Raw genomic sequence first — 25,978 nt, 5'->3', positions numbered from 1 at the left:
CGTACAAGTGTCAAGCCTAACATGGATGTAACCCGTGCCTCGTAAATGACAATCAGTTAATTTATTCGCCACATGATCGAATCCGGTACGTTGCCATATTGACGCATGCGGAAAATGAGGCTGAAAGCCATTGTTGCATTGCGCCGAGGAACACGAAACTCAAATCTAGTCCTTCCGAGGCTCCTGCATATAGTAGAAACATATTCATAAAACAGTATCGTATTGATTAATATTAAATGGTGACCAGCTAGTCTTGAAGACCCAGTAAGCTCGCCAGATATCCTCCATCATTTTGTACAATCCAATCTAATCACAAACATAGCAGTGGTATCTTGGCTCTCAAATAACACAAAAGGGGCATAGAATCATCAACCAGTGCACGGAGCACCAGTTCACTCAGATAAAAATACTCGGAAACAGCAAGTACCCTACACCAGCAACCTAGATGTTGCCAGTGTACGCCGAGTTACCGTAGCCATAGCTACCGGGAGCCGGGGCAGCAGCCGGGGCATTGGCGGTGTTCTTGTTTTTGCCCCAAGAGCTGAACCACCCCTTCTCGGTCTTGGGTTCGCCGCCCATCTCGACTTCGTATGGGGTTGGGTGGCCAGGCAGGGCATCGGCACCGCCGACAGGGGCTTCGGGGTTATTCTTGTTGCGACGCCAGAAGGCCTTGCGGCTACCGTGGGTGTAACCGTTGGTTGGGGAGGGACCGAAACGCTTCTCACGCTTGTGGTGGCGGGCGAGAAGAATTTGGAAGAGGATGGAGGTCAAGTAGAAGAAGCTGGGGGATAAGTCAGCATCACCATATCTATAGGTAGATAAGAATGAAGATCGGTAATCTAGGATCAACTCACATTCCGATAATTGCCACTGCGAAGACAACCTTTTCCAGTTTGCAGGCCATGCCGAATTTCAGACCCTTGGAAGCAGTGTCGTCGTTGGCGTTGCCAGTGCCCATTGGTGTCTCGACTATCCCGGTGCATTGGGAAACACCCTTGCGGGTCAAGATGGCGATGGCGACCATCGCGCCCACGAAGCACACATCCAGGGCAACGCCCAGGAATGCAAAGAAGGCCACACCGCCCAGGCAGCAGGTGAAGATGACTCCGAGAAGACTGTAGGCGGTTGCTGCGCCTGCTAAGCCTTCGACTGCCTTAATCCATGTCTCGATGGTTTGGTTGTTCCTGGATAAGACAGCCAGGAAGTACGAGAAAATGCCGAGAATGACAGCAGCATCAAGGAACTGCAGAACACGCAGTCCGAGGTTGAAAAACCGGAGGACTACCCCACCGGCTCCCATATTGTGTTGGATGGATGAAAATGGTGAATATTTGGGGGTACAAAGGTGAGGTCCAAGGGAGAATATATGAAAGGAACTCAGGCAACAGGATTTGAGCGAGTTATAAGGGACCAGAATGATTTGACGATCAGTGGATGGCGGCACGCACGTCGATCCTGGGAGAAGCTCTCAGCTTAATGGCTGGTTACCTGCGCCACACTCTAAATGACCCCAGAGGACCCGCTCGGTGATGTCAGCCCTGGAATTCCATGGGTTGATGGGTTACAGGGTTTCCACCTTGCCGTCTCCGGTTAGAGGAATTTGCCACCGTACCATGGATACATGGATGTTGCATGTGAAGAAAAAAATAGAACCTTGGAAATTACCTATTTAGGTAATAGTGTCCCAGCCACACTGCCAAGACAATTTCGACGCATCTTTCTACTACGGACTATGACCCTTACACTTTACGGAGTATACTATTCATAGATCATTCAAGTACTAACCTTGGATATTATAAGGTTGCTGCCTACTTTCTGTGCATCCTAGCCACATTATCTACTGTTTTCCTCCTTGGAATCCGCTGATGTGAGGTGCTCATCGAGCTTTCCAGTTGAAAATAAAGTTAGAAAGAGCTACAATAAACTGGGACTAGTGTGGCTTGGAATACTATTAACTATTCTAATATCCTTCCATGTGTCACGCGACTTCCACGTACCGCTACTGGTATCATCTTTCACGAACACCGGCTGCTTCCCAGCGCCTTCAGGTTACCTATTCTAGCTTATGTGTCATTGGCCCTGACGTGTGGCTGTGCTGTTCTGCTACACATCGCTTATTGTTAAGTATGGCACCTGGAGTCCATTGTACGAACCCGCCACGCAGAAAATGACGTCTGCATCCACCCGTCCAACTGGTCTGGGTCTTCTGCGCCACGTCCACTTGCCGTGTACAAACATTACAAACATACGATGTACAATGGGGAATATGTGATATTAAAACTGGGTCTGCCGCGTATGAAATGGTATATCATCATCTTGGTGAGGTGTGGTCCAGCAGGGATGAGAAAAATTGAAACAACAAATATCTGCCCAGATCCTAGGCTGTGACCCGGCATAACTCCGGGCTAGTGCGTGTCACCTAGATAATTCCGAGTACATGGTGCTGCTGCCCGGACGAAGGGCAGCTTTAGCCACGAGTACGTTTGTGCTCCCGATCTGGATAAAGAGCCAGACGTCGAGCCGGACCGGACAAGGGGGCCTTGGTGACAAGGTACATCGATCAATGGAGGCCGTAGAGTGGCATTACTGCCGCAGTACAGGCTCTTGCGCCTGTTGGTACCCATTGCCTAAGAAGCTGTACAAATCGAGCAAGCTTCTTGGATAATCGTCAGAAATATGATCGTTAATGCAGGACGCTGACCTCATCAATGTCCATGGAGGTCTTCTAGCAATGAACCCTATTAGGATCTCATGTTTTGACTCACATTTTACTTTGTTAGATATCTCGAAATTGAAAGCGATACAATCCTCGACAGTGGCCTGTGAGACTGCGTGGTAGGGAGGATATCTTCTTATCAAAAGTGGCTAACAGCCAACCCTTCAGGGGTCTTCCTGGCGTTGTTTTTCTTGTTCAACGAAAGCACGGAGAATCGAATCCAGTCCTTCATTGCGGCGAGCAAGTAGCATCACATCGGAGACATTGACGGTAGATCTCCCTGCGTGTCTAGATGAGAAGATGGAGTTAGAACATTTCTTGTTAGAGGTACTACCCCACGGGAAGAAGAGTAACAATCTCCTGCTCATTTGCTGCAATAATGCCTACTTACTTTGCAAAGGATTCGAGATCCTGACTGATCGTCTCTGCGCATAGTTAGCTACAAGAAATAAAAGTCAGGAGCCTGACATAGAACCATGGAACATACCTATCTGAGCCCAAACCATCTCTGTCAACGCACCGATGAACTGCGGAGTGGCATTGACGCCTAGCTTGATAGTCTCCTCATCCACGATCTTGCCAATGGACAACCACAGCGCGGATTTCAAGCGCTGAAAAAGGGAGTTAGCTAGGTACACGACAAAATCGTAGTGACACCGACCTCCTCCAAACTAGCCTCTTCAGTCTGCGCCATAGTGATGAGGGATAATGCAAGACAACAAGCCAAGCGCGTCCCCATATAAAACCAGCGATATCTGATTGGCCAACGACGCGTCCGCGGAATAACGGCTAATCCGGCACGCAGACCACGCTAACCCCAAACGGGCATCTCTCGTTGCGGGAGCCGCGGAATATCAAAGAAGCGCAAAGCAATCGCAGATCCTGTCAATTAATCCCTCAATTCTTATTTCACAAACCTCCCTACTCAACATTGCTCTACCTCTGACTGTGCTCTTCTACAAACTCCCATTCATTCCGCGGGTAGCCACCGAGCGAGCTCCCACCTCTCCCTTGAAACCCTGAACCAAGCCAAAAAAAATATCAATCATCCACCATGTCCACGCCCCAGGAAGATCTGAGCGAAAAGGCCGCAGCCGCAGCCAATGATTTCTTCGGCCAACTCTACTCCGTCTTCGAGCTAGCCATAACCCGCTTCTTCAAGAACGGCTACGCCTCCATCGCCCAGATGAGCGGCAAGCGCTGGACCAAAGTTATCGGTAGCGTGGTCTTCTACATAATCATCCGGCCGTACATCGAGAAGTTGTTTAAGTGGATGCACGACCGCGACCGTCGCAAGGAGAAGGAGAAGCGCGATAAGGAGAGGGCGCAGTTCGGGAAAGTCAAGGTGTCGCCGAACACGCTGCGTGGTGGTGGGGACGGGAAAGGGAAGGTCATTGGTGAAGTCGATAACACTGATGATGAGCTTGAGGATGAGGAGGATCTTATGGCTGCTGCTAGTGGTGTTCCTGAGTGGAATGATATGGCCCGCAAGCGTCAAAAGAATTACATTAAGCGTGTGAAGAAGGATCAGCGCGCTGAGGATTTGAGTCGGGATCAGATTATGGAGTTGTTGGATTGGAGTGAGGAGGAGGAGGTTGATGTGAAGGTCAAGAAGGATCTTTGAGATTTGAGTCTTTTGTCTTGGGTCTTACGTCTTGGTCGTTGTGTTGTGCATTGCATGGTCGGTGGGGTTTTGCTTCTTGTATTTTTTATTAGTAGATTCCAATTTAATAGGACCCCATGGCCCCTCTGTCTTTTAAGTGAATTCCCCGAACTACTCGTAGCATCCGCCATTCAAGAACTTTCAACCTAACACAGTAGCGTATACTTGGAGACTCATAAATCTACTATCTGTACCTAAAGCATGCATCCAATCCAGTCATATCCGAGCCAGAACTTTCATCCTGGGCCCTTCTAAAACCAGCCATCGCCACATCTTATCCGTATTCATGAACAGTCGTAACATGTCGCCAATGCCCCGAAGAACTATGTCCCTCGCCAAAAAATCAGTGAAGCCTCCGCAAGGCCTCAATCATTCTCTTAACCTCCACGACGTCCGAGGAGCCAATCTCCTGCACAATCTCCTCTTGCATGCTTGGTGAGCAGCTCAAAAACTGCTCAATAAGCTCACCATCCACGAACCGGTACGGGGCCTCAGCGCTGCGCACCATAGTTCTGAAGCTTCGGAACTTGTCGAATGACAAGTTGCCCAGCGAGTTGATTTTGGTCGATAGAGAGGCTTGCAGAGTCATGAGGAAATCTTGATGTTCGGGATTGATAACAGCGAAGAGGAAGATGGAGCCCTCGACCTTTAAGTAGGTTAGCGAATGGTCCTTTAATGCTGGTCATCCCAGTTAGCTGGGTGAACTTACTGTTGCCATAAACGCCCGCGGCGTCACCATGACGTTGGAAAGCTGTGGAATATTAACTGGTCGGATCCGATTGACCATCTCCCCTAGTGAAATTTCGCTAGTAGGCATTAGCCTGTGCTTGTCCTGCGCGGTAACTCCGTTCATATTCCGCGAGAGAACGATAAGGTTCCCTTCAGCGTCGCTCTGGAGGAACGTCTCATCTCCAACGCAGGCAATTGCTGTACTCCAGACGGTCTGATAGTGACGACCGACTTCGGTCAGCTTTGCAGGTTCACCAGCGTGACCCGGTGTATACCTGACAAGGCAAAGGCTCTTCATGAGATCTGCCACTGCGATTAGGTCGTCGACGACTATTACGTCGACCGGTGCGGTGGAGGTCCGGTATGCAGCGAGCTTTTCGAGCTTCATCGGTCCAACGTTATTGATTTTGACTCTATACACAACGACCTGAATATTGTCAGTACAGTGTTCGCATACACAGTCGATGAGTACTCACAGTCTTGACAAGTGCCGCAACAACACAATCGCCCATCATAGCAAGAGCCCTACAGGCGCCCATAACTGGTAACTCGGCGACTTGGCTCAGCTTGCGGCCGTGGTCAACTTCTAGAATGAGGATCCGCCCGCGGATCGACTCATCTTGCTCTTCGTCTGCGAATGCCGTGCCGACAACAAATCGGTCCTTCATGATCTCTTTTCCATTTTCATCTTTCCCTGCCGGCAGCTCAGCGCGAACAACACTCTCCACCAGTTCGTCAGGACCCAGTTCTAACGCATCAAGGCGCCGGAACATGATCTCATCAGCAAGGACAAAGTGGCTCTTGACGACCTCTGCGCCATTCACGAGCTTGCGATCAATGGTGCCAATTCCAAATGCCTTCTCGGAAGGAGAGTATGCAACACGTCGAACAGTAGAGCCCATTGGTAACGTTTGAATTTGCGTGGTGCGCTCTTTGTCAACGAGCGCGATCTTCAGCTCTTTCTCGGTTGCCACAGCGATGGAATCTGGGAATGCCTCTGCGTTCAAATGGCATACCCGTGATGCGCCCTCGGAGTTCACTGCAGAGTAGATGATCCGGCCTTCGGAGCCGTAGATCAGGCTGGGGTTCTCGCAGGTAGCGAAGACGTTGTATAGGCCATCACCCTTGGGGAGTTTCTTGAATGTGGGTTGCTCGGAACCAAGGATCAGCTTGTTCATTTCACTTAGCGAGTAGTCTTGTGGGTTTAGCGAGAATGTAATGACGCAGCCATCGGCCATGGAAATGAAGAGAGTAGGATGGCTGTCTGCGAGCACTTCGGCTACAAGAACTGATCGAGGGAAGCTCTCCCCAGTAGGGCCCAAGGATTTCGTTTGAAGAATAGCGAAGTCCTTGATAGCCATGATTGAAACCTTGGCTGATTGGGGGAACCCTGCGATGAAAACCCCAGTTGGTGATGACGGGACAGTTAGACCAGAGATTTGCTGGTCGGCACCGAGACCCTTCTGCGTGATGATCTGGACATTGTCCCTGATATCAAAGGATGCCACAATTTGGCCGCTTATAACGAGAACCAGATGGTCCTCATTGGCCGACGCGGCAGTGATCAGCTTCTGGTCTTGAGGTGCCCATTCAAATGTCACCATTTCGCTTTCTAGATCAGCCACCAGCACCCGTTGTTCTGTGACCTGAAGTATGCGGTCACCCTGGAGCCTTGTGACGAGAAGAGTACATTCCGTGAGTGAAAGCCCCAGGAAGTTATCCAACTCTTCAACTTCACCGTCAGTGCTAAACTGGAACACACGCGTTTCGTCAACAAATGTAACAATAAGCGTATCCAGGAAGTCGTCTTTGCTTCGAGTTTGCAGTCCCCAGAGGTCAGTGATGTGCTCCATTTCTCCCAACACACCTAACTCTTCCATGCCAACACCACTACGCACGCTTCGCAGCGTCCCGTCGTCAAAGGCACCAGAACCAGTCACAATTCGAGCCTGTCCGGATGAGAACTCATGTGTTTGGCTCTCACTTGTACGATTTCCAAGATCCATGATAGTGAAGTCGAGGATTGGTGCGATGTTAGACAATGTCTGGATGACCTCAAACGAGCTTCCATCCAGCCGGAGAACCTGTGAGTCGCCGTGATGCGATCCGACAAACAACATGCCTCCACCGAGATAGACCAGCACGGATGCACGAGACGTCTTGCCGAGATACTCGAGCTTCCAGTCATCGATTTCGCCCATGTTGTTCAGAATGAAAGACAGGAAAAATAGCCTCCCGTAGTCATCAGCCAACAGCCACCGCTGACTATCGACTTTCTCCCAGGCCACGAAGACCGTCGCCTCGTCAAGATTCCGCGTGATCACATCATTGGCATTATCGTCGATATACTTAATCGAAGTTTCCCCAAGCACAATTAGCCCGCCCAACGGAGCAGGAATAGGGATAAGATGCGACGACCCAAGATCAAGTTCCTGTCCGAATTCACCCCCCTCCAACTTCTGCACCTCCTTGAAAGTAGCATCTGCCAAAGTCCCCGCAGTGCCCGGCGTGAAATCCAACTCACGGATTCGAAGCCGCACCTTCTGCTGGTTATCTTCGTAGAGCAATGCCAGCCAGGGATTAGATTCCGAATGCAAGAATGCCGAGGATCGAACGAAAAGCTCATCAATGCGGGATGTAGTCGGTTTATCGAGTTCTCCCACCTGCAGCGGCAGGTCAGCCTGTGGCCCTCCCATCGACATCCGACCTCTTTTCTTCGTCGGTTGTACGATCGGCACAACGACTATCACGCCCTCGTATACTTCCAGCGTCATGAACCGCCCGGTGGGATCGATCAGACATCGCGGTGCGCATTGGGACTCCCGAGACGAGGGCTCGGCAATGTCGACACAGCTGCGCGCTGTTTTGATCTGGTTTGATTCGCGGTCCCATGTTATTGTAAAATAATTGTACTGGTCTGTGCCGACGAAGAGGTGGTCGGTTGGGGAATTTGTTGGTGCGGGCAGGCGCGCGAGCATAGTGACCCGCGCATTCAGAGCACGAGTCGCGGTCAGGACGATTCCATCCGCTGTGAGAGTGTAAAACTCGAGACGACTGGCTTTACTGCGGGTTCGAGGGAGGGTTAGCTATTGTGCTTGTCGTCATCGGGTGGAAGGTCGCTTGGGTTTGGTGCTTTGCGGGAGGATGGGACTCACGCTGCGACTAGGCACTCCTCATCTGGAGAAAAAAAGTTGAGCTTCACCGCATGGCGAATACTGCTTGCCCGATGAATGGGCACGACATAAGCCATCGTTATTCAGCAACCCGCAGTATCTGACAGCGCGGAGCTGGTTGGGTTCGAGGTTCGGCGCACCAGTCTGCGGGAATGGAATCTCAGGTAGTAGAATGTACAGTGGGTTGAGATGGCGAATGTCGGTGCAGCTGAATTATGGATTGCACATATCTCTCAATCGACTCTGTTGAGGAAGGGATTGCTCGGTCGGTGTGTGGGGATATGAGAGTCGAGGTTCCCGTGCAGATGACGTCTAAAGTCCGCGCTTACAACCGAAAGCATCCAAACGTTCATACTTCCAATTAAATAGATACATAGTTAAATACAAACATAATAATTTGAAAGAAGAGAAGAAAAAATAGATTCCTTTTAAAATCACAAGTCTAAAGTCATACCCCGCCCAGGCAGCAGTCCGTAGCTAACAAGCCCAAAATCCTCAACAAGAGGCCAATGCTAGAGAAACATGCAGCGCGAATCAAACAAGAGGCGTATCATATCGAACAAAATGTTAATATATAGGCACGATCATCTAAGCGTGGTGCAAGTGCAAAGAAGTGTTCATCAATCATGAGATCATGACCAGACGTCCTCCTGGTAGCTGCCGCTGCTACGCATGTGCTTGACCATCTCCTCACCCTTCTCGGCGGGCAAACCCCGTTGCTGGGCAATGATGTGACCAAGAACCAGATTGACCTCACGGGCCATGTTGGCAGCATCACCGCAGACGTAGAAGTTGGCCTTTTGCTTGAGAAGGTCGCTGACGAGCTCGGCGTTCTCCTTCAGACGGTGCTGGACGTAAACTTTCTCGGATCCCTCGCGGGAGAAGGCAGTGATAATCTTCAGGGAGTCACCCATTTGATCTTGGAAGGTCTGAACAAGTCATGTCAGTGTCAAGGTCCGGATTCCAAGTGCAAGGGGTTGTTTACATACCTTGAATTCATCCTTGTAAATGAAGTCCTCGTCGCTTTTACGGCATCCAAAGAACAAAAGGGTTGTGCCAACCTTCTCTCCCTTGGCAGCAAGAGCAGCACGTTCTTGGATGAAACCACGGAAGGGCGCGACACCAGTACCGGGGCCAACCATGATGATAGGCTTAGATGGGTCGGAAGGCAACTTAAAGTTAGAGTGACGGACGTGGACAGGCACGTGGATACCATCGTACTTGTTGCGGGGACCGTTGATTGAGTAAGTCAGGCCGTGAGGATCGGGGGACGGGTCGCCGTTCTGCTTCTGCTTAAGAGCCAAGAGGTAGTTGGTGGTGACACCCTTGACCACGTGCGAGGCACCCGGCAGACGAACAGACTCAACGACAGCGGTGATGCTGATCTTATCCTTTTGAACCAGAGATGACGAAGAAATCGAGTAGTACCGGGGCTGAAGCTTGTTGAGACCTTCAATAAGCAGGGAGAAAGGCACGGCAGTGAACGGCTTAGAAGTAATGCTTTGGAGCGCCTGAGCAATGGTGAAGCACTGGTTGGTGATCTTCTCGTGGAAGTACTCCTTGTCGTTACCCAAACGGACAATCTCGGCTTTGCTCTCCTCATCGGGGGCGAAAGCAGCAAGACTTGAGACAAATTGACGTGAGACGGGAGCACACACTTCCATGTAGTAGCGGACAGCGGCATCATAGGTGGTCGGGGTTGGAATAGGGACCTTAGCCGTGACATCGATACCCTTGATGTTGATCACCGAGTGGCGCTTCTCCTCAAGACCAAAGACTCCAAGGAAGCGATCGACCTCGGCGCCGGCGTTCGTGGGCCAAATAGCGATGTGATCACCGGTCTGGTAGCTGAGATTGCTGCCAGCGATGCTGATCTCCATGTGTAGACAGTTACGGTCCTTGACGGTGAACAGTTCCGAGGATTCGACAATAGGGGCAATGTAGGGGTTGTGCGCAGAGAAGGGGCCCTTGGGTTGACCCTCACGGTGGGAGGCAGTGGGCTCACCCAGGTAGACAGACTCCTCCTCGGGGGCTTTTTCATCATCCTCGTCAACGGAGAATACGGCCTCGTAGACAGCTTCACGTTCCTGGAGGTTCATGGCGTCCGACAGAGCAGCCCACATGGGCTCCTTCCAAGACAGGAAATCCTCTTCCATGGTTCCGGCGCCATCGTCGCCCTCACCAGCAGTTCCAATGCGCTGCGCACCAAGTTTGGTCAGGGCGGCATCGACCTGACGGACCATGGCGTTGTAGTGCTCATAAGTGTTGTTACCCAGACCGAATGTGACATACTTCAACGAGGACAGAGGCTTGTCTTCAGCGGAAGCGCCGCTCTCGAAGGCGACATCCTCACCGGTGAAGAATTGGTAGAACTCGACGGCGTTGTCGGTGGGCTCACCCTCGCCGTAGGTGGCCAGCACGAAGAATGCAACCTTGTCCTCGGGGAATTTGTCCAGGTTCTCGTAGTCATAGTCCTCAATGTCGGCGACCATAGTCTTCAGTCCGAAGCGCTGGGAGCCTTCCTTGGCGAGTCGAGATGCGTAATCCTCTGCAGTACCAGTCTGGGAGCCATAGAAAATGACACAGTTCTTGTTTGTCTCCTCCATCTTCTCCACGATGTCACGGGTCTTGCCGGTCTTAGCGGCTCCATTGAGGGTGGCGGCCGAGGATGCATATGGGTCTTTGGGGACGGCCCAGTAGCTACCCTTGGTGAAGTAGGCAACGCTACCCACCAAGAGGGCGACCAAGACGACCAGGTCGAGAGTATCCAGTTGCGCCATTATGGTACGTGGTGCGTATCTTGCGGGGAACAGGGGGTTTGTTGTGGCGCGAATTCCCGCCGAGAGGGGGAGAATTGGTTGAACGTGTTCCAAGGCCAGGGGAACAAACACAAGTAGACAAAGAAAGGTGGATCTTTGGTGAATAGGCCCCCCGACAGAGAGCCGTAAATGAGAGTGTATGTTGTACAGGATAGAGAGAAGAAGAAGAGAAGCCAACAGGTGGTCTGATCCACCAGTCCTGGGCTCCCGGGCTTTCGGTGGATCTTCACGGGCAAATCTCACCGCTGTCTACTTACGTTCAATCTGGTAAACTCCGAAGTACATGTAAAAAGTACCGAAAGCCTTTTAGAAATTGGAATAATTTATATAAAGAAGGTAAGAAGATAAGAAAATAAGAAAGACCCTCAGACCACCCAAGACCTAGTTTTATATATTATATATTGTGGGGGAGGGCAATGGCCGAGGGCAAGTCGGAACCAAGATCGGCCCCAAAAAGCCTACACAGTCTTATTCTCCACGGCAGTTTTCCCAAATGTGTCAGAGGCATTCCCCGGGGGTCAAACTGGAAAGAAAAGGCGGAGCTCGGGTAACAGAGGAAAACGGCAAGGCTGCTCGGGAGATCACAGGCCTATCAGGTCGGTGTCTTGGGGTGCGGAATGATTTCCGCACTTCTCTTCTCTTCAATCTACAACATATAATTGTACTCCGTGCCTATCTACAACATAGATAAAGACTTAGGATAGTCCAACGTGGTGAATTGCCTTTCTGGGCTCGGATCCCGGCTTTGCCATCCCTGACAAGTGGAGAAGATCGCCTAACATATATAGTATATCGGAGAATGGAGTGGGTTGTATGTCAATCTACTCGAACTCTTAACTCCTTAAAGGCAATTATGATATTGCCTTTGAGCCTCGGCATGTGCCCAGGTGCTTCTTCTTTGTCTATTGTAGCCCTGCTAAATAGCGAGAAGTATATAGTTCAGATTGTATCTATGGTATAGGCACCGAGCATAACATCGAATACTTTCGTGGCATTCAAAAGATGATATTTTAAGGATTTATTACTCTAAACACTCCAATTTGTGCGATGGGGTGAATGGTGTGCCTGGCTTGATATCTTGCAGGTATATATGTATATATATATGCGTGGATCCAATATAGGGCCGAGCATGCACTTCTCCAGAAATAGAGCTATATATCAAGGCAGACATACCCAATGACATGCGTGTACTACTCCCTTATATGTAGGGGGTTTATAACTTTCTCTCCACCCGTTCTCTAAAACAGACGTTTGTTTCAAGTTCAAGTTCCCAAAACAGTTTCATCACTACTACCCCGCTCGGCATTTGAAACCGTTCGATTCCCCTGAGATCCTTGTTCCTTACGTCAAACCTGCAGCTCATCTATAAGAAACATATGATATATAATATTAAGGAAAAGCTATGGGACCATACTATCTTCCTCTGGATACATCCCAATTTCTAATTTCTGCCACTAAAACAATATGTTGTATAGAAAATGAAAAAGGGGTTAACCAAAAATTCCAGTGAATAGAGTGAGGCTCTGTGGGGAGAAGAGCCAAGGCTAAGCAGCCTTGGAGTGCCCAACGGGAAGGGAATCAGATGAATACATGTATGCACAATATAAGACACAAAGAAACAGGGCTAGGAGACTATAGCGAGATTCAAATATCTCTTAAAAAATTTGAAATAACTAAATATATAACGACCTATCCATCGAATATGAGGCTTAATAATAATCCCCAGACGTACCCGTGCGCCCGATAAAAACATCAAGGTCTCTCACCCCAAAGTCTTCACACCCCTTGGATTCTTGAATTGGCTATGTGCAGCTTATATCAGAATCTTGACACGGCTGCTTGCAGGTTTGAGCAATGAGGTTCTCATAATCTCCAACAGTATGTCTTACAAACACTGTCGCTATCGGAGCAAACGGACTCGGTCTGACATTAGAATCTCACAGTGGCTTCACACCCTGCCAAAGCTGGCCCAGGCCAGACAATCCTGCCCCTCATTCCCGACGACCTTAAATCCGCATCTCAACATAATCTCGCATCCCCGTCGGAACGCCGAGGGACCAGGACCGCCCAGTCCACTCCTTTGCACAGTCGCGAATCTTCTACCGTCCGAGGAAGACCAGTCGATCCCTCCACTCTCGCCCCTATCCAGCCCCGACGTGGTCATTCCGGTTCGAAGAGCCCCGACGTATCGGGAGCCCGCCCTCCAGGATATGAAGTGGGATTAGAAAGACGGCCCTCCAATTCGTATGGTCACCACCGGCAGACTTCCATCGTACACGGCATACAGCATTCACGGAATACAAGCATGGCCGGATCAACCGCTTCCACAAGCCCTTTGAGCCCGGAGCTCATTGCCTCCCTCGGCCGTGGTGCGTTTGACGAGGCAACCCTTCCTGCCAAGTTCGACCCTCTCGAGGCACACTCGGGTTATTCGACACCATCCGGGATACCCGCTAGTCACGCGATGCCACCGACATTGAGTACAATCCAAGACAATGATACGACATTGAGGGATGTGAGCCCCGCCACCGTGATTCACAACCGAATGAACTCTGGAGGAAAACCAAGACGCGAGCGGTCAGATAGTCGTTCACAGTCTAAACATCACTCGGAATCTAAGACTGTTGGGGAATATGCATTGCATCATCTGTTCAACTCGTTTGTTGGACAGGCAGACAACAAGATCAACCAGGCCATCATGAAGCTGGGGGAATCCGATGCTCCCGTGGAGGAGGTCTGCGGTCCAGGAGCAGACCCGACATTTGATCAGTTGATATCGGCTTTAGGACATATCGCTCGGCAGAAGCCGAAACCTCTGATCGATACAATTATGTTCTGGCGCAAGGCTAAAGGAGATGCTGCTATTGCAGCGAGACAGATGTTGAATGAGCAAAGACCCTCGCCCGCTGCCACAGAGAATGGCCCTCTCTTGCGCCGCAATACCGAACCGACGCAGCCTGCTGACCCCACTGCTATTGCAGAACGGGCGCAGCAACAGCCATTTATCGGTCGTCCCGACGAAGTTGCTTTGATAGAGCGACGCGCAACTGTCTCGGTGTACCTAGTCTGTAGGGTCTTGATTGAGATCTTCAATCAGAGTAGCCTGGCTTCAATCACTCTCGACATGGCAGATCGCCTAGAAGACATCGTGTTTGGCCAGGTGAAGACCTCTGACCCGGACCAGATCTCGGCGTCACCTCTGCGGATGGCTAATTGGAGGATCTATGGCCAGTTGCTGGGTATTATGAGTGAATCCAATTTCTCCGGCGTCGCTGGTCGCTACTTGACGGAACTCGAGCGCTATCAAAAGGAGGAAACTGCCCGGGGGCCATCTCGTGAAAGCGATTCGAAGTCGGAATTGCTGATCCTCTGCATGCGATATCTGCGTTTGCCTATGACTTCAGAAGGGTGGCCCAAGTCCTGTGATTTCATGCGATCACTGGCACGCCTGTTTGTCAATGCGCACGGGCAGCGTATCAAACAGGCATACTGCTACGTGATTGAAAAACTTCTTCTCCCTGTTGCTGCCAACCCGAGCTGTGATCTCTCACTGCCCCGGTGGAGGGAATTCGTGGACCTCATCCAACCACGCCTGACACAACTCCTTATCAAGCCTCGTCATTGGACATCTTCATTCTCCTTGAATGTACTGTTGCTGTGCATCTCCAACAAAGAGACTTTCTCTTCCCAATGGCTCTCGATGATCTCGAGTTTGCCTGCACGCCTAAAAGACCGCCCTACTCGTGCACCCGCCCTCCACGCCATTTGTCGTCTGGTCTGGACCTATTTCTTCCGCTTCTCAGACTCCCCGACAACCACTCTTCGAAAGGTTGAAGAAGTGGCAAAGATTGCCCTGCCGACGGGCAGGAGAACATACATGAGTGCAGAGCCGGTCTTTGCCGATCCGTTGATTCAACTGATACAGATAATTGGTTTCAAGCATCCGGATGTTTGTTTCCGTAACATTATTTTCCCTTTGATCAACTCAGATCTGTTCCTATCTGGCAGAGAGTTGAAGATAGAACAGATGGAGCCGGAGAAAATGGTCATTGGTATCCGCGCTTTCCTGGCTACAATGTCTGATCTGGAGACAAGCGACCAGCTATGCCCTCCGATCCCGACTGGCTCACTCCCGAATCCTTTCACCGACGTTTCAACCCCCGTGTATTTCCACCGACCCCAACTGCTTAAAGAGTACAAAGTGCCCAGTGCTTCTCAGAAGCAAGACCCAAATTCATGGCAACCTGTCAATACTGCGAGACTAAGTGATAATGTGAAGGAATACTATTTCCGATTTTGTGAAGTTTTAGGCAAGATCACATTGCTGTGTGATAACACATTCGGCGGACAGGCAGTTCTGGATGAGAAGTTCGGTGGAACTACACCCAAAACTCCAATATCAGACGCCTTCAGCTTCGGTCGTCGTGGTGACGACCATGTCACCACACTGGATCAGAAACAAGGATTCTATGATCTGCTTCATGTGGCAGTCCAAGCCCTTCCTCGCTGTCTCTCCGATCACATCCCATTCAATTCGCTCATCAATCTTCTTTGCACCGGAACTGCCCATGTCCAGTCCAATATCGCTACTTCCTCAGCGGAGTCGTTAAAGGCAATTGCCCGGCAATTACACGCCCAGCAAGTTACCATCGGATTTGCTAGGTTCATCTTCAACTTTGATGAGCGCTATTCCACCATGTCAGATGAAGGAATGCTTGGATCGGGCCATATCGACTCTACTCTGAGACTATACGTCGAGTTACTGCAGATCTGGATTGACGAGATCAAGGAAAAAACAAAAGGCGCGGCAGCAATGGATCAACTGGAGAGATCCATTTCTGGTAGCCGAGCTCTGCACCTCGATTTATCGAGTGTCCTCGCCCATGTGGATGAGATTGAGTCACATGGGCTCTTTTTCTTGTGTTCTCAGTCAAGACGGGTTCGAGCATTTGCTATCACTGTCCTGCGGTTGATCACTGAATTTGATCGTGCTCTTGGAAAGGAAAACACAAGGATCATCCGGATTCTTGAGGATGCTTCTCAGGAAATCTTTGATGTGAATGATGAGCATCTGACCGTGGCAGAGTGGAGCCGAATTCAAAAGGGTAAAAGAAGGAGCGCCTCTCAAAATACCCTTATCGAACTGTGTAGCAGTGAAGTATCCTATGATTACACATTGTGGGGCAAGGTATTTCCCAACATCATCCGTGTCAGCTTTGAGACTTGCCCGTTTGCTGTAACCCTAGGAAGGGAGATCGTATGTGCACGTCTCGTCCAGATGCACAACATCATCACATCTCTCGCCGAGAGTACAAGATTCCCGCAATATGCTCCCATGGATGCATACCAGAATCGCCCCCTTGGGAAAAACATGGCAGCTGAGATCATCATCGAGCAATGGAAGCTTTACTTGGTCATGGCCTGCACCACTGTCACCAGTGTTGGGGCTCAGTCGCAAAGTCAGCTGGCAAATGCGCAGCATGCGCGCAAAACTTCAAAGGGAGCCCATCAGTCTCAAGATAAGATCAGCTCTGCCCGAAGCCTCTTTGCATTTGTTATCCCTCTCCTTTCTGCTGAACGGGATTCCATTCGCAGTGCTATTGTTGTTGCTTTGGGATCTATTCAGAAAAACCTCTATCGCACGCTTCTAGAGTCTTTGCAGTACGCGGTCACTACCTGCAATGAGGAGGCGAAGATGAGAATTGGAAACCACTACCGCAGCCCCAGCAGCCCGCGTCGAAACAGGAAGACCGATCGCCTGCGCACCGAGGTCACAAACGTTTACAAACTCACGTCTCACTTCCTTCAAGAACCTGAAGTGTACAATGACGACTGGATCGTGAACAATCTTGTCACATACGCAAAAGACATCCGCATCTTCCTTAGTGATGCCGAGGTTCAGAACGACTGGGAATTCCAGCGCCTGCGATTCCATTTCTGCGGGCTGATGGAGGAGATATTTGAAGGCATAAATCGTACTAAGGATCCTTCCCGCTGGATGCCCTTCGAATCACGAAAGTCTGCTTTCTCCCTTATGGAGGACTGGTGTGGATACTCGCCAAATCAATCCCAGATCTCTGAAAGGGAAGAGAATACGCGCAAGTTTTCCGTGGCCCGACCACATGAGACCGCTGAAATGAAAAACACCCCTGCTGCTATGGAGATTGAGAAGAAGAATCTACGCGCAGCAGCCTTGAGTGCAATGGCTTTTCTTTGTGCTGGCCCCATCAGCATCACCACCGAAAGTGGTTCTGTCCTCCAATTTGATGTCACTCGCATGCTTTCATGGATTGACATGATCTTCAACACCGAGCCTGATAAATGGCATGCCATTGGCCGTCGGGCTCTCAAAAACCTCATCATTCACAATCAGGAACATTCCTATCTGATGGAGCGATCAATAGAGATGTGCTACGTTACCGAGAAGCCCAAGACCATTGAGAGCTACTTTGAGGTGGTATCGCAGGTGCTGTTTGAATATCCAGACTATCCACTTGAATTCTGGAGAGTTCTAGGGGCGGTCTTGGTGACACTAGGCAACGAAAAGCGTGAGATCAGAATGAAATCTGCTAAGCTTCTTCGAAAACTTGAGGAACGCCAGCAGAAGAACTCCAGGCTCCAAGACTTCGATATCAGTATCTCGGACAAGACTACTGCAGTGTACAAGCTAGCCCAGTTCGAAATCTCGAAAAGATTAGCTAGTCAGCACTCTGACTTGGCATTCTCTATCTTTTCGGAGTTTTCTTTACATTTCCGAAGTCTTCGACCTGACAGTCAGCGAAATATGGTCGCTGCCATCCTGCCGTGGGTTCAAACGATGGAGTTACAGGTTGACCCGAATGGTGGCCCTACAGCCAAGTCATACATGTTGCTCGCGAACCTTTTTGAGATAACTATTCGTTGCAGTACGGTCCTGCCTAATCAAGTGCAAGCGCTGTGGCAGGCCCTGGCAACAGGCCCTCACGGGGGAAATGTGCAGCTGGTCCTCGACTTCATTATTAGCATATGTCTGGAACGCAAAGAGCAAAATTTTGTGGAGTATGCCAAGCAAATGGTTGTGTTCTTGTCTGGAACACCAGCAGGATCAAAGGTCATCGAGTTTTTCTTGTTGCAGATTGTGCCGAAGAACATGGTGCAAGAGCGGAAAGAACTCACTCCTCCGCCTCCTGACATCAAAAGCCTACCATACGTCGCAGACCTTGGGACAGTGCTCCCAGTTGGGAACAAACAAGCTGGTTTGTCCCTTGGACAGGTTGCACTGATATTCCTCGTTGATCTCATGGTCGCTCCGGTGACTCTCGCTCTAGGTGATGTTGTCAAGCTGATCCACATCGTTCTCATCCTCTGGGATCATTATACAGTCACTGTGCAGGAGCAAGCTCGTGAGATGCTGGTGCATCTTATCCATGAACTGATAGCGGCCAAACTCGAGGATGATGCCCCGGCAGGTGCCCGGCAATCAGTCGAAGACTTTGTGGAATCAATACGGAAGAGTGACCCCGCGGTTGTCTGGAAATACGAAGAGAATCATGGCAAAGAGGAAGAGACTGATGATCGCCGGGTGCCTGCATCTATGGCTTCTGTCACCCGTGATGTCGTCAAGTTCTTCAGCTTTGCTGACGAAGGTGTCGGCGACTTGTGGGCGAAGGAGGCATTGAACTGGGCCACTTCGTGTCCGGTGCGACATTTAGCATGCCGCTCGTTCCAGATCTTCCGCTGTATCTCAACATCATTAGACTCGCGAATGCTGGCCGATATGCTCGCTCGCCTTTCAAACACTATTGCGGACGAGGAAACGGATTACCAAACCTTCTCGATGGAAATTCTTACTACGTTGAAGATCATCATCACCTCCCTAGCACCGTCAGATCTTCTGGATTATCCTCAGCTATTCTGGACGACGTGTGCTTGTCTCAACACAATCCACGAGACTGAGTTTATCGAGAGTATTGGCATGCTTGAGAAATTCCTCGACCGGGTCGATCTCAGTGATCCGGTTGTGGTGACCAACCTTATCGAGGGCCAACCACCAAACTGGGAAGGTGGCTTCGATGGTATCCAGGACCTTGTCTTCAAGGGAATGAAATCGTCGGAGTCCTTTGATCGTACACTCGATCTACTTCATACTCTCAGTGGTCTTCCAAACAATGATCTCATCGGAGACGGAACTCGACATCTGTTCACTGTACTGGCTAACCTACCCCACTTCCTTCAATGCTTCAATGATGGGTTTAGTGACCCCAAACCTATCGCTCGTGCTAGCATACTTGCCCGGGTGGCTGAGAACGAGCGATGCCCTCGCCTTGCAGCATCATTGTTTGGGTTTGCCAATCAGCAGTACAAGACCGCTGGCGTCTTCCTTGACCATATTATCACCGAGATTAAGTCATACTATTTCCCCCAGCTGGACTTCCAGTGTCTCATCTTCCTCATGGGTCTCCTCACCAACACCACGGATTGGTTCCGCATCAAGACAATGAGGATCCTCTGTGTCTTGATTCCCGAGGTGGACATGCGGCGCAACGAGGTCACCTGCCATGGCCCAGATCTGATCTCCCCACTACTTCGGCTTCTGCAAACCGATCTCTGCCCTCAGGCTCTGGAGGTTCTGGATAATATCATCACGGTCTCAGGAAATCCAATGGAGCGCCAACATCTTCGGATGAGTATGGCATCAGCAGCCTCTTCTCGTGCTATCCGCAAAGAGTACGAGCGAATCCAGAGTCTGTACGGAATTCCTGAACCGACAGGATGGTCGGTTCCTATGCCTGCAACCCAGTCAAACGTGACCCGCCACAACGTCCACGCTGTCTTCTACACCTGTGTTGAGGCTGAAGACAGGCAAGAGGAAGATACCAGAACACCAAGTGTAGCCTTCCATGCGGATGACTACAGCGACTCATTCTTCCCAATGAGAGCTGATACCATGAAATCAATCGACACGCAGGTTGATGGCAACATGGGGGATATCGTACAGAAGTTGGACAGCCTAGATGACTTCTTTGAGGATACTGATACAATCACGCCTGTGCTGAACCCTATAGCCCCTCCCATGCTGCGAGGATTTACTGGTAACTATGTGGATACCAACGCACATCTGTACGACCAGCAGACCGCGCCAATTTTGCGGGAATCACTGGGTCGGACAGGCTCTACATCATCCTTCCATAATGGTCTCGCCGAGTCCCGCCCACCCAATTTCCGCTTCGACGGCCCGGGCGTATACTCCCCAGTAACGGCAATACCTCCAAATGCACAGATACTTCGATCTGGTTCTCATACCCGCTCTGTCACCTCCCCTACCAACAATCTCTATGTCCACACCGCTTCCAATGGGCCCAATTCCACACTGCCCGTTGGATTCAGCGATTCCGCTTTCCTGTCCGATGAGGACCCTGACGACGTGCATTCGGATCTGGAGGAACGCCCGACGATCAAGAAGACGATTACTCCACCCGCACCCATGGTCCGCAGTGCAACCGATGGACCACACTCCCTGGAGTCAATGATTCGCAGCGGCATGCGGAGACTAACTGGTGGCGCAGCCAACAGAGAAAAGGAGCGACAGCGGGACCACCTACGCGCGCAACACCGCGCCATAGTGCAAACGGCCAACTCACCCCGTGTCCCAAAGGTGCCTGAGGAATATCTCTCAGCACCTACCAGTCACCCGACATCACCGAGGTGAAATCGCTACATCACTCTGGGCTCTATCATATCACTCTGTTTTATCGTTTTGCTTTTTCATTTCTGTTGTCAGTCTCTTTCCAGGCTGCCTGGCATTTCTTGGGAGTTTGGATCACTTTACATACCCTTTACTCGTCCGTCTACTTCGCGATCGGTCTTGTCATCTAGCGTTGATCCGCGCCTCTACATCCTGTAAAGTCCATGAAGTCATATCTTGAAAATTGATGGACTTAACATAGTAGGTGTTTCGAATTTCAATATCAAAGTCTATATATTTGCATTTATGTTCAGCTCCAAGGTTATCTTTTTGTCTTTTTCTAGAGGCTACCTTCAAGGTCCGACATTCATGATAGGTATCTAGTATCTACATTGGACCAAATATTGAGTATATATACCCCACACATAACACGTGATGCGCTTCCCCACGGCTTTCCTATTCCGGTCTTCCCCGCATTTCAGGCTGTTGCGATGCATGACGATCTCGTGCTCCCTGGCATCTCGGAAAGCCACGGTTAAAGGCTGCGCGGAGCTGGAATGGTGCATCCTGGATATTTTAAATACCGCATCTCCCCATTCCAATTTCCTAGATTCAAACGATCCAACATTGTTCTACGCCCATTGGACTCGGCAATTGTTGATCATTGTTTACGCGTATTAACACTCGTCACTTACTGTCTCTCTTCGACATCAGAGGGAACATCATATTAATCAAAAATGAGTCTTCGAACAGCCATGTCCCTCCCACGGAGGGCGACTTGCTTCCATACGTCCGCAGTGGAGCCCCGACGCTGGCCGTCCAGCAAGGCCCGAGCTTTCTCCACAACTATGCACCGTGATGCGACGTGGGGCTTTGTCGGACTGGGACAAATGGGTACGTGATTGACAGCGAGGGCCTCGGATACACAGCCTCGGCTATACAATGGCCTGTGGGTTGTTTGTATAGCGTTTGCTAACTACCCCAGGCTACCATATGGCCAAAAACCTGCGCGCCAAGATCCCGGCATCCGATACCCTGATCGTGCGCGACGTCAACGAAGATGTAATGAAACGGTTCGCCGCAGAGGCACGGGAGACCGCACAAAGCAATGGCGCAGGCGCCAATGAAGCCCAAGTCGAGATCGCTCAGAGTGCGCGCGAGGTCGCCGAGAAATCGGTAAGTGGTTATCTACCGTGCAGGCTCAGCCTGTGGCCGAGCTAGTGACTTTCCTGCATGAACTGTGCCCCGTATACTTGTGTTGTTCTGGGGACTGATAACTATGTTTATTTCTGTCTGCTGTTTAGATAGTCACCGTTACCAGTCTTCCGGAGTCTCAGCACGTCATTGATGTGTTCCACTCTATCCTTAAACATGGACCACTGCCACCGCTCGAGCAGGAACGTCTCTTCATCGACTCGTCTACCATTGACCCCGTCACATCCAAGGATATCGCAAACGCCATCCACACCACGCAAACCGGCCGCTTCGTGGACGCCCCCGTATCAGGAGGTGTGGTTGGTGCTCGGGCAGGAACGTTATCATTCATGTTCGGTGCCTCTTCACAGTCAGGCGAGCTGCTTGAGCGTATCCGCGGTGTGCTTGCCTTGATGGGCAAGAAGGCCTGGCATCTTGGCGAGCCCGGTGCTGGCGTGTCCGGCAAGCTCGCCAATAATTACATATTGGCTCTGAATAATATCGCCACTGCTGAGGCTATGAACCTCGGTGTTCGCTGGGGACTTGAGCCCAAGGCTTTGGCGGAAATGATCAATTCGTCTACTGGTCGTTGCTGGCCCTCTGAGGTTAACAATCCTGTTCCTGGTGTCGTTGAGACTGCCCCCGCTTCGCGTGGGTATGAGGGTGGATTCGGGGTGAGTCTCATGCACAAGGATCTTCGCTTGGCTCTTGCGGCTGCGGAGCAGTCTAATACGCCTCTCGCCCTGGGTGCTCAGGCTCGTGAGGTTTACAAGGCCGTTGAGGAGGAGCATCGTGGTAAGGATTTCTCGGTGGTTTACAAGTGGCTGCAGGAGAAATCTCAATAAATTCTTTGCATTTCAAGTGATGGTCCCTGAGTATTTTCCTTTTCTTTGGATATCTCCCCCATTTCGGTACCTGCTGCTCTTTCTCATAGATATGGACTTCAGGATATAAAACTGCAGTTTAGCATTCTCCTTCAATGGATTCAAGTCTAGAATATCCCTTCTGGGGTTCTATGTCTTGAGAACATAATGAACATATACTGAATATTCGAATATCAGTGGGTGATATTCTACAGTCCTTAGGTACACGTATATAGTTGTCTCTCCCATGTGACTTCCCTTTCCCTTTCCACCACCAAATCCCCGTAGCTCCTTCTCTTCTTATCCTTACGCTCTTTCCTTACCCGAGATCTGCCATTCTTTCTTCTTGAGGCCTTTTCCCTCCTCATCCTCCCATCCCATCTCCATTCTATTCCTCCATTCCCCTATCCCACCATTTACTTGGCCATCGGTGTCGACCTGGCCCATTTATCCCATTTTCGATTCCAAAGCCGTCAGACTTTCGTTGCCGTATACCTCATCCCGACGTACCTCGTCTTTGCTTTGAGTTATCATCAGACGCCTTCCAGCCTGGGAGAACAGACGGCAGGTTCCATCTCGACAACAGGTAAGCTTTCCACTTCATTTTGGTCATGTTCGATTACCCTTCCAGTCTCCGTTTTGGCTGACCCTGGCATGCTTGGACAGCAGCCAGACTTTCTTGTCAGAAGTGTCTATATAATTTGGTGCAGGAGCTGAGGTGAGAGTCGTGCGGCTGAGCCCATTCAATTGGGGCATTTGGTCATCTGGAGGCTTAAGGCCGCTCTTCAAGCCCTTTTCCATTACCTGTCTATCAACCACGGGGAACTAGCTGACGAAATTGATCTCTGTCAGTGTATTCCCTTCATCATGCACCCCCAGGGCTCCCAGCACACGAGCTCCTCTGGCTCGGGCTCTGGCTCGGGCTCGGGCTCGGGCTCGGGCTCGGCCTCTACCCAGACATCAATCTCACAGTCTGGATACTACCACCAAAGCGAGCCTCGTACACCCTATGGCCCCAGGTACCAGCAATCCACCAACCCGAGTTCCAGTGACGGCAGTGTTGCAGGCCTGACCAATCTTTTCAGAGGATTGAATCCTCGCCCCAAGTTCAACGGCCCAAAAGGTACCGCGCCCGTTCAAGTGAACGCAAACATGGACTGGTCGAATACCAACCGTGCGTACAACAGCCCATTTATCCTGGTCCCTAATTCAACCGTTTTCAATGGCGTTCCGACCGTCTCTTCCTTTGTTCCAAACGGTGTCTCTGGTCAGAACGATCAGATGGGTCAGTTTTCTTACCTTCCCACGGGAGTCTATCCCAACGTCAACCCTGTGGTGGCTGGCGGATATTCATCGTGGCCCTATATGATGAACTATGACATGCACGATGGGACAACAAACAAGCAAGCTACATGGAATATGCCCGAAGGTCAGAAGGCAGCTCAAGGGGAGAACACCGGTCAGATCCATTACTATCCTCCCGCTCTTGTTTCTGCCATGGATGGCGGTTACTCTTATGGGGGTATGATGGCCTCCCAGCTTGGGTCGCTCTCGCTCCCCCTCCAAATGATGAAGACCCCCAACGGATACGTGATTCAAGACCTGGAGGCTCTGACTCAACAAGAGCCTGCCATCCCACGTGCGGTGCCTGCCATGTGGACAAACCCATCTGAGCTAACACTCGCCAAGTGTCTGGAGAACCGCGAGGGTATAACTAATGTCTACATCCGAGGATTCCTGCCCGAGACCACTGATGAGATGCTGCATGCCTACGCGGCCCGCTTCGGAAAGATCGAGCGTTGCAAGGCGATCGTGGACCTGGACACCAGTCTTTGCAAAGGGTACCTAATCCACGAAGCTCCTTTCCATGATCTATCCTAACTTTTTGCAGATTCGGCTTCGTTCAGTATTATAGCTTCGAATCCTGCGAGAACTGTATTCGCGGTTTCTTTTACCTCGGCTACCAAGCTAGCTTCGCCCAGAAATCTCGCAACTCTCGCCTGAAGGATCTGGAGGACAAGTCTTCTACCAATATATATTGCACCAACATTCCAATCGATTGGACTGAAGCTGTGAGTTACACAAACCCCCGCTGTTTGCCTGTCTTGTTGAATTCTAATTAGCTTGTTCAGGACCTGCGTCGTCATTTCGAGCCGTGGCGTGTTGTATCAGAGAAAATCAGTCGTGATGAGAAGACAGGTGTGAGCAAGGAAGTGGGCTTTGCACGGTAACAAAGCCCCAATTGCTTGACTCCCATGACTTGTTCTGATCTGAAACTTGATTACAGCTTCGAAAACCGTGAGGTTGCCGAAAAGGTCCTGGCGGAATTCCACAACGTCACCAAGGGCGACGGGGTGAAGCTGCTTCTGCGCTTTGCTGATACCAAGGCCCAAAAGATCCTGAAGCAGCAGAGTAACGAACGTCGTGCCTACCGCGCCGGAGAGTACAATTACTCGGTTGAAGTGGTTCAGGGATCTACTCCCTCCCCTGGAATGAAACGTGGCTCTCACCTTACTCCAAACTCTCAAGTCAGCTACACCTCTCCAGCTGGAGTGGGCTCTAACTGGACCCCAGCAACCTCGATCTCTCCTTGGTAAGTCCGAATGCTACACTATATCGTAATGCAACACAATCTGATTGAGGCCACAGCCACCCGCGCGTGAAGAATCCATCAAGCAGTGCACGGAGCAGTTCCTTGTCCTCCCGGAGCCTCAATGCTCTTGACCACACGCCCGCCTATCGCAGTCGAGCTTTGTCCTTGAGCCGTCGCTCTTTTACTGACCTCTCTGGCGGTTCTTCCAAGACTGTCATGCCCGGCTCGCCGACTATGGGAACCCACAAGGAGAACATCAGAGCGGGATCTGTATCCCCCGCTTCGTCTTCTCCCATGATCATTCTCTCCCCGGCTCGCTCGTGCAAGTAAAGCCGTCGTGCAATATGCTCCCACGAATATCTGTATTTGCACGGGATGCTTTACAACATCTTATCCCCGGGGTAAGATGATCGGCACTTCCTCAGGGTGCTCTCCAATATCCAAATGCGCAGCATCTGTTACCATTCGCAGAATGTATTGACGATGTATGGCTCATCCTCGATTTTTTTATGATTGTTCCACGATTCACGACTTATGATTCACGATATGATATTCGGTTGCTTT

General features: G+C 50.6%; 8 protein-coding genes across 8 annotated transcripts; 4 read left to right on the top strand and 4 right to left on the bottom strand.

The window, feature by feature from the left end:
• Positions 1–441: 441 nt before the first annotated feature.
• On the bottom strand, positions 442–1,300 carry N7489_000270 (uncharacterized protein; the record flags this gene model as incomplete). The annotated part of the gene is made up of 2 exons (XM_056706025.1): positions 442–781; positions 855–1,300. 2 exons carry the CDS (start codon positions 1,298–1,300, stop codon positions 442–444), a joined length of 786 nt encoding a protein of 261 aa, XP_056570327.1.
• Positions 1,301–2,880: 1,580 nt separating this feature from the next.
• On the bottom strand, positions 2,881–3,410 carry N7489_000269 (CENP-S family protein; the record flags this gene model as incomplete). The annotated part of the gene is made up of 4 exons (XM_056706024.1): positions 2,881–3,004; positions 3,108–3,141; positions 3,204–3,327; positions 3,378–3,410. 4 exons carry the CDS (start codon positions 3,408–3,410, stop codon positions 2,881–2,883), a joined length of 315 nt encoding a protein of 104 aa, XP_056570326.1.
• Positions 3,411–3,770: 360 nt separating this feature from the next.
• N7489_000268 (uncharacterized protein) lies at positions 3,771–4,340 on the top strand (the record flags this gene model as incomplete). Its single annotated transcript, XM_056706023.1, has 1 exon — positions 3,771–4,340. One exon carries the CDS (start codon positions 3,771–3,773, stop codon positions 4,338–4,340), a length of 570 nt encoding a protein of 189 aa, XP_056570325.1.
• Positions 4,341–4,722: 382 nt separating this feature from the next.
• Positions 4,723–8,358, bottom strand: N7489_000267 (DDB1/RSE1 family protein; the record flags this gene model as incomplete). Its single annotated transcript, XM_056706022.1, has 4 exons — positions 4,723–5,025; positions 5,089–5,535; positions 5,585–8,171; positions 8,264–8,358. 4 exons carry the CDS (start codon positions 8,356–8,358, stop codon positions 4,723–4,725), a joined length of 3,432 nt encoding a protein of 1,143 aa, XP_056570324.1.
• Positions 8,359–8,913: 555 nt separating this feature from the next.
• On the bottom strand, positions 8,914–11,061 carry cprA (NADPH--hemoprotein reductase cprA; the record flags this gene model as incomplete). The annotated part of the gene is made up of 2 exons (XM_056706021.1): positions 8,914–9,210; positions 9,271–11,061. 2 exons carry the CDS (start codon positions 11,059–11,061, stop codon positions 8,914–8,916), a joined length of 2,088 nt encoding a protein of 695 aa, XP_056570323.1.
• Positions 11,062–12,802: 1,741 nt separating this feature from the next.
• On the top strand, positions 12,803–21,445 carry N7489_000265 (putative cell morphogenesis protein (PAG1); the record flags this gene model as incomplete). The annotated part of the gene is made up of 4 exons (XM_056706020.1): positions 12,803–12,834; positions 12,923–12,978; positions 13,044–20,784; positions 21,247–21,445. 4 exons carry the CDS (start codon positions 12,803–12,805, stop codon positions 21,443–21,445), a joined length of 8,028 nt encoding a protein of 2,675 aa, XP_056570322.1.
• Positions 21,446–21,501: 56 nt separating this feature from the next.
• Positions 21,502–22,803, top strand: N7489_000264 (uncharacterized protein; the record flags this gene model as incomplete). The annotated part of the gene is made up of 3 exons (XM_056706019.1): positions 21,502–21,658; positions 21,750–21,940; positions 22,069–22,803. The coding sequence occupies 3 exons, from the start codon at positions 21,502–21,504 to the stop codon at positions 22,801–22,803; spliced, it is 1,083 nt and encodes a 360-aa protein (XP_056570321.1).
• An 885-nt stretch (positions 22,804–23,688) lies between these two features.
• On the top strand, positions 23,689–25,744 carry N7489_000263 (uncharacterized protein; the record flags this gene model as incomplete). The annotated part of the gene is made up of 5 exons (XM_056706018.1): positions 23,689–24,662; positions 24,713–24,893; positions 24,954–25,048; positions 25,109–25,414; positions 25,471–25,744. The coding sequence occupies 5 exons, from the start codon at positions 23,689–23,691 to the stop codon at positions 25,742–25,744; spliced, it is 1,830 nt and encodes a 609-aa protein (XP_056570320.1).
• Between the last annotated feature and the right edge of the window lie 234 nt (positions 25,745–25,978).

This window comes from Penicillium chrysogenum (genome assembly GCF_028827035.1).
Source record: "Penicillium chrysogenum strain IBT 35668 chromosome Unknown utg000001l_segment0_segment0, whole genome shotgun sequence".
Lineage (NCBI taxonomy): Eukaryota > Fungi > Ascomycota > Eurotiomycetes > Eurotiales > Aspergillaceae > Penicillium > Penicillium chrysogenum.
The sequence above is the reverse complement of the archived record's forward strand: the minus strand, read 5'-3'. Positions and strand labels throughout refer to the sequence as shown.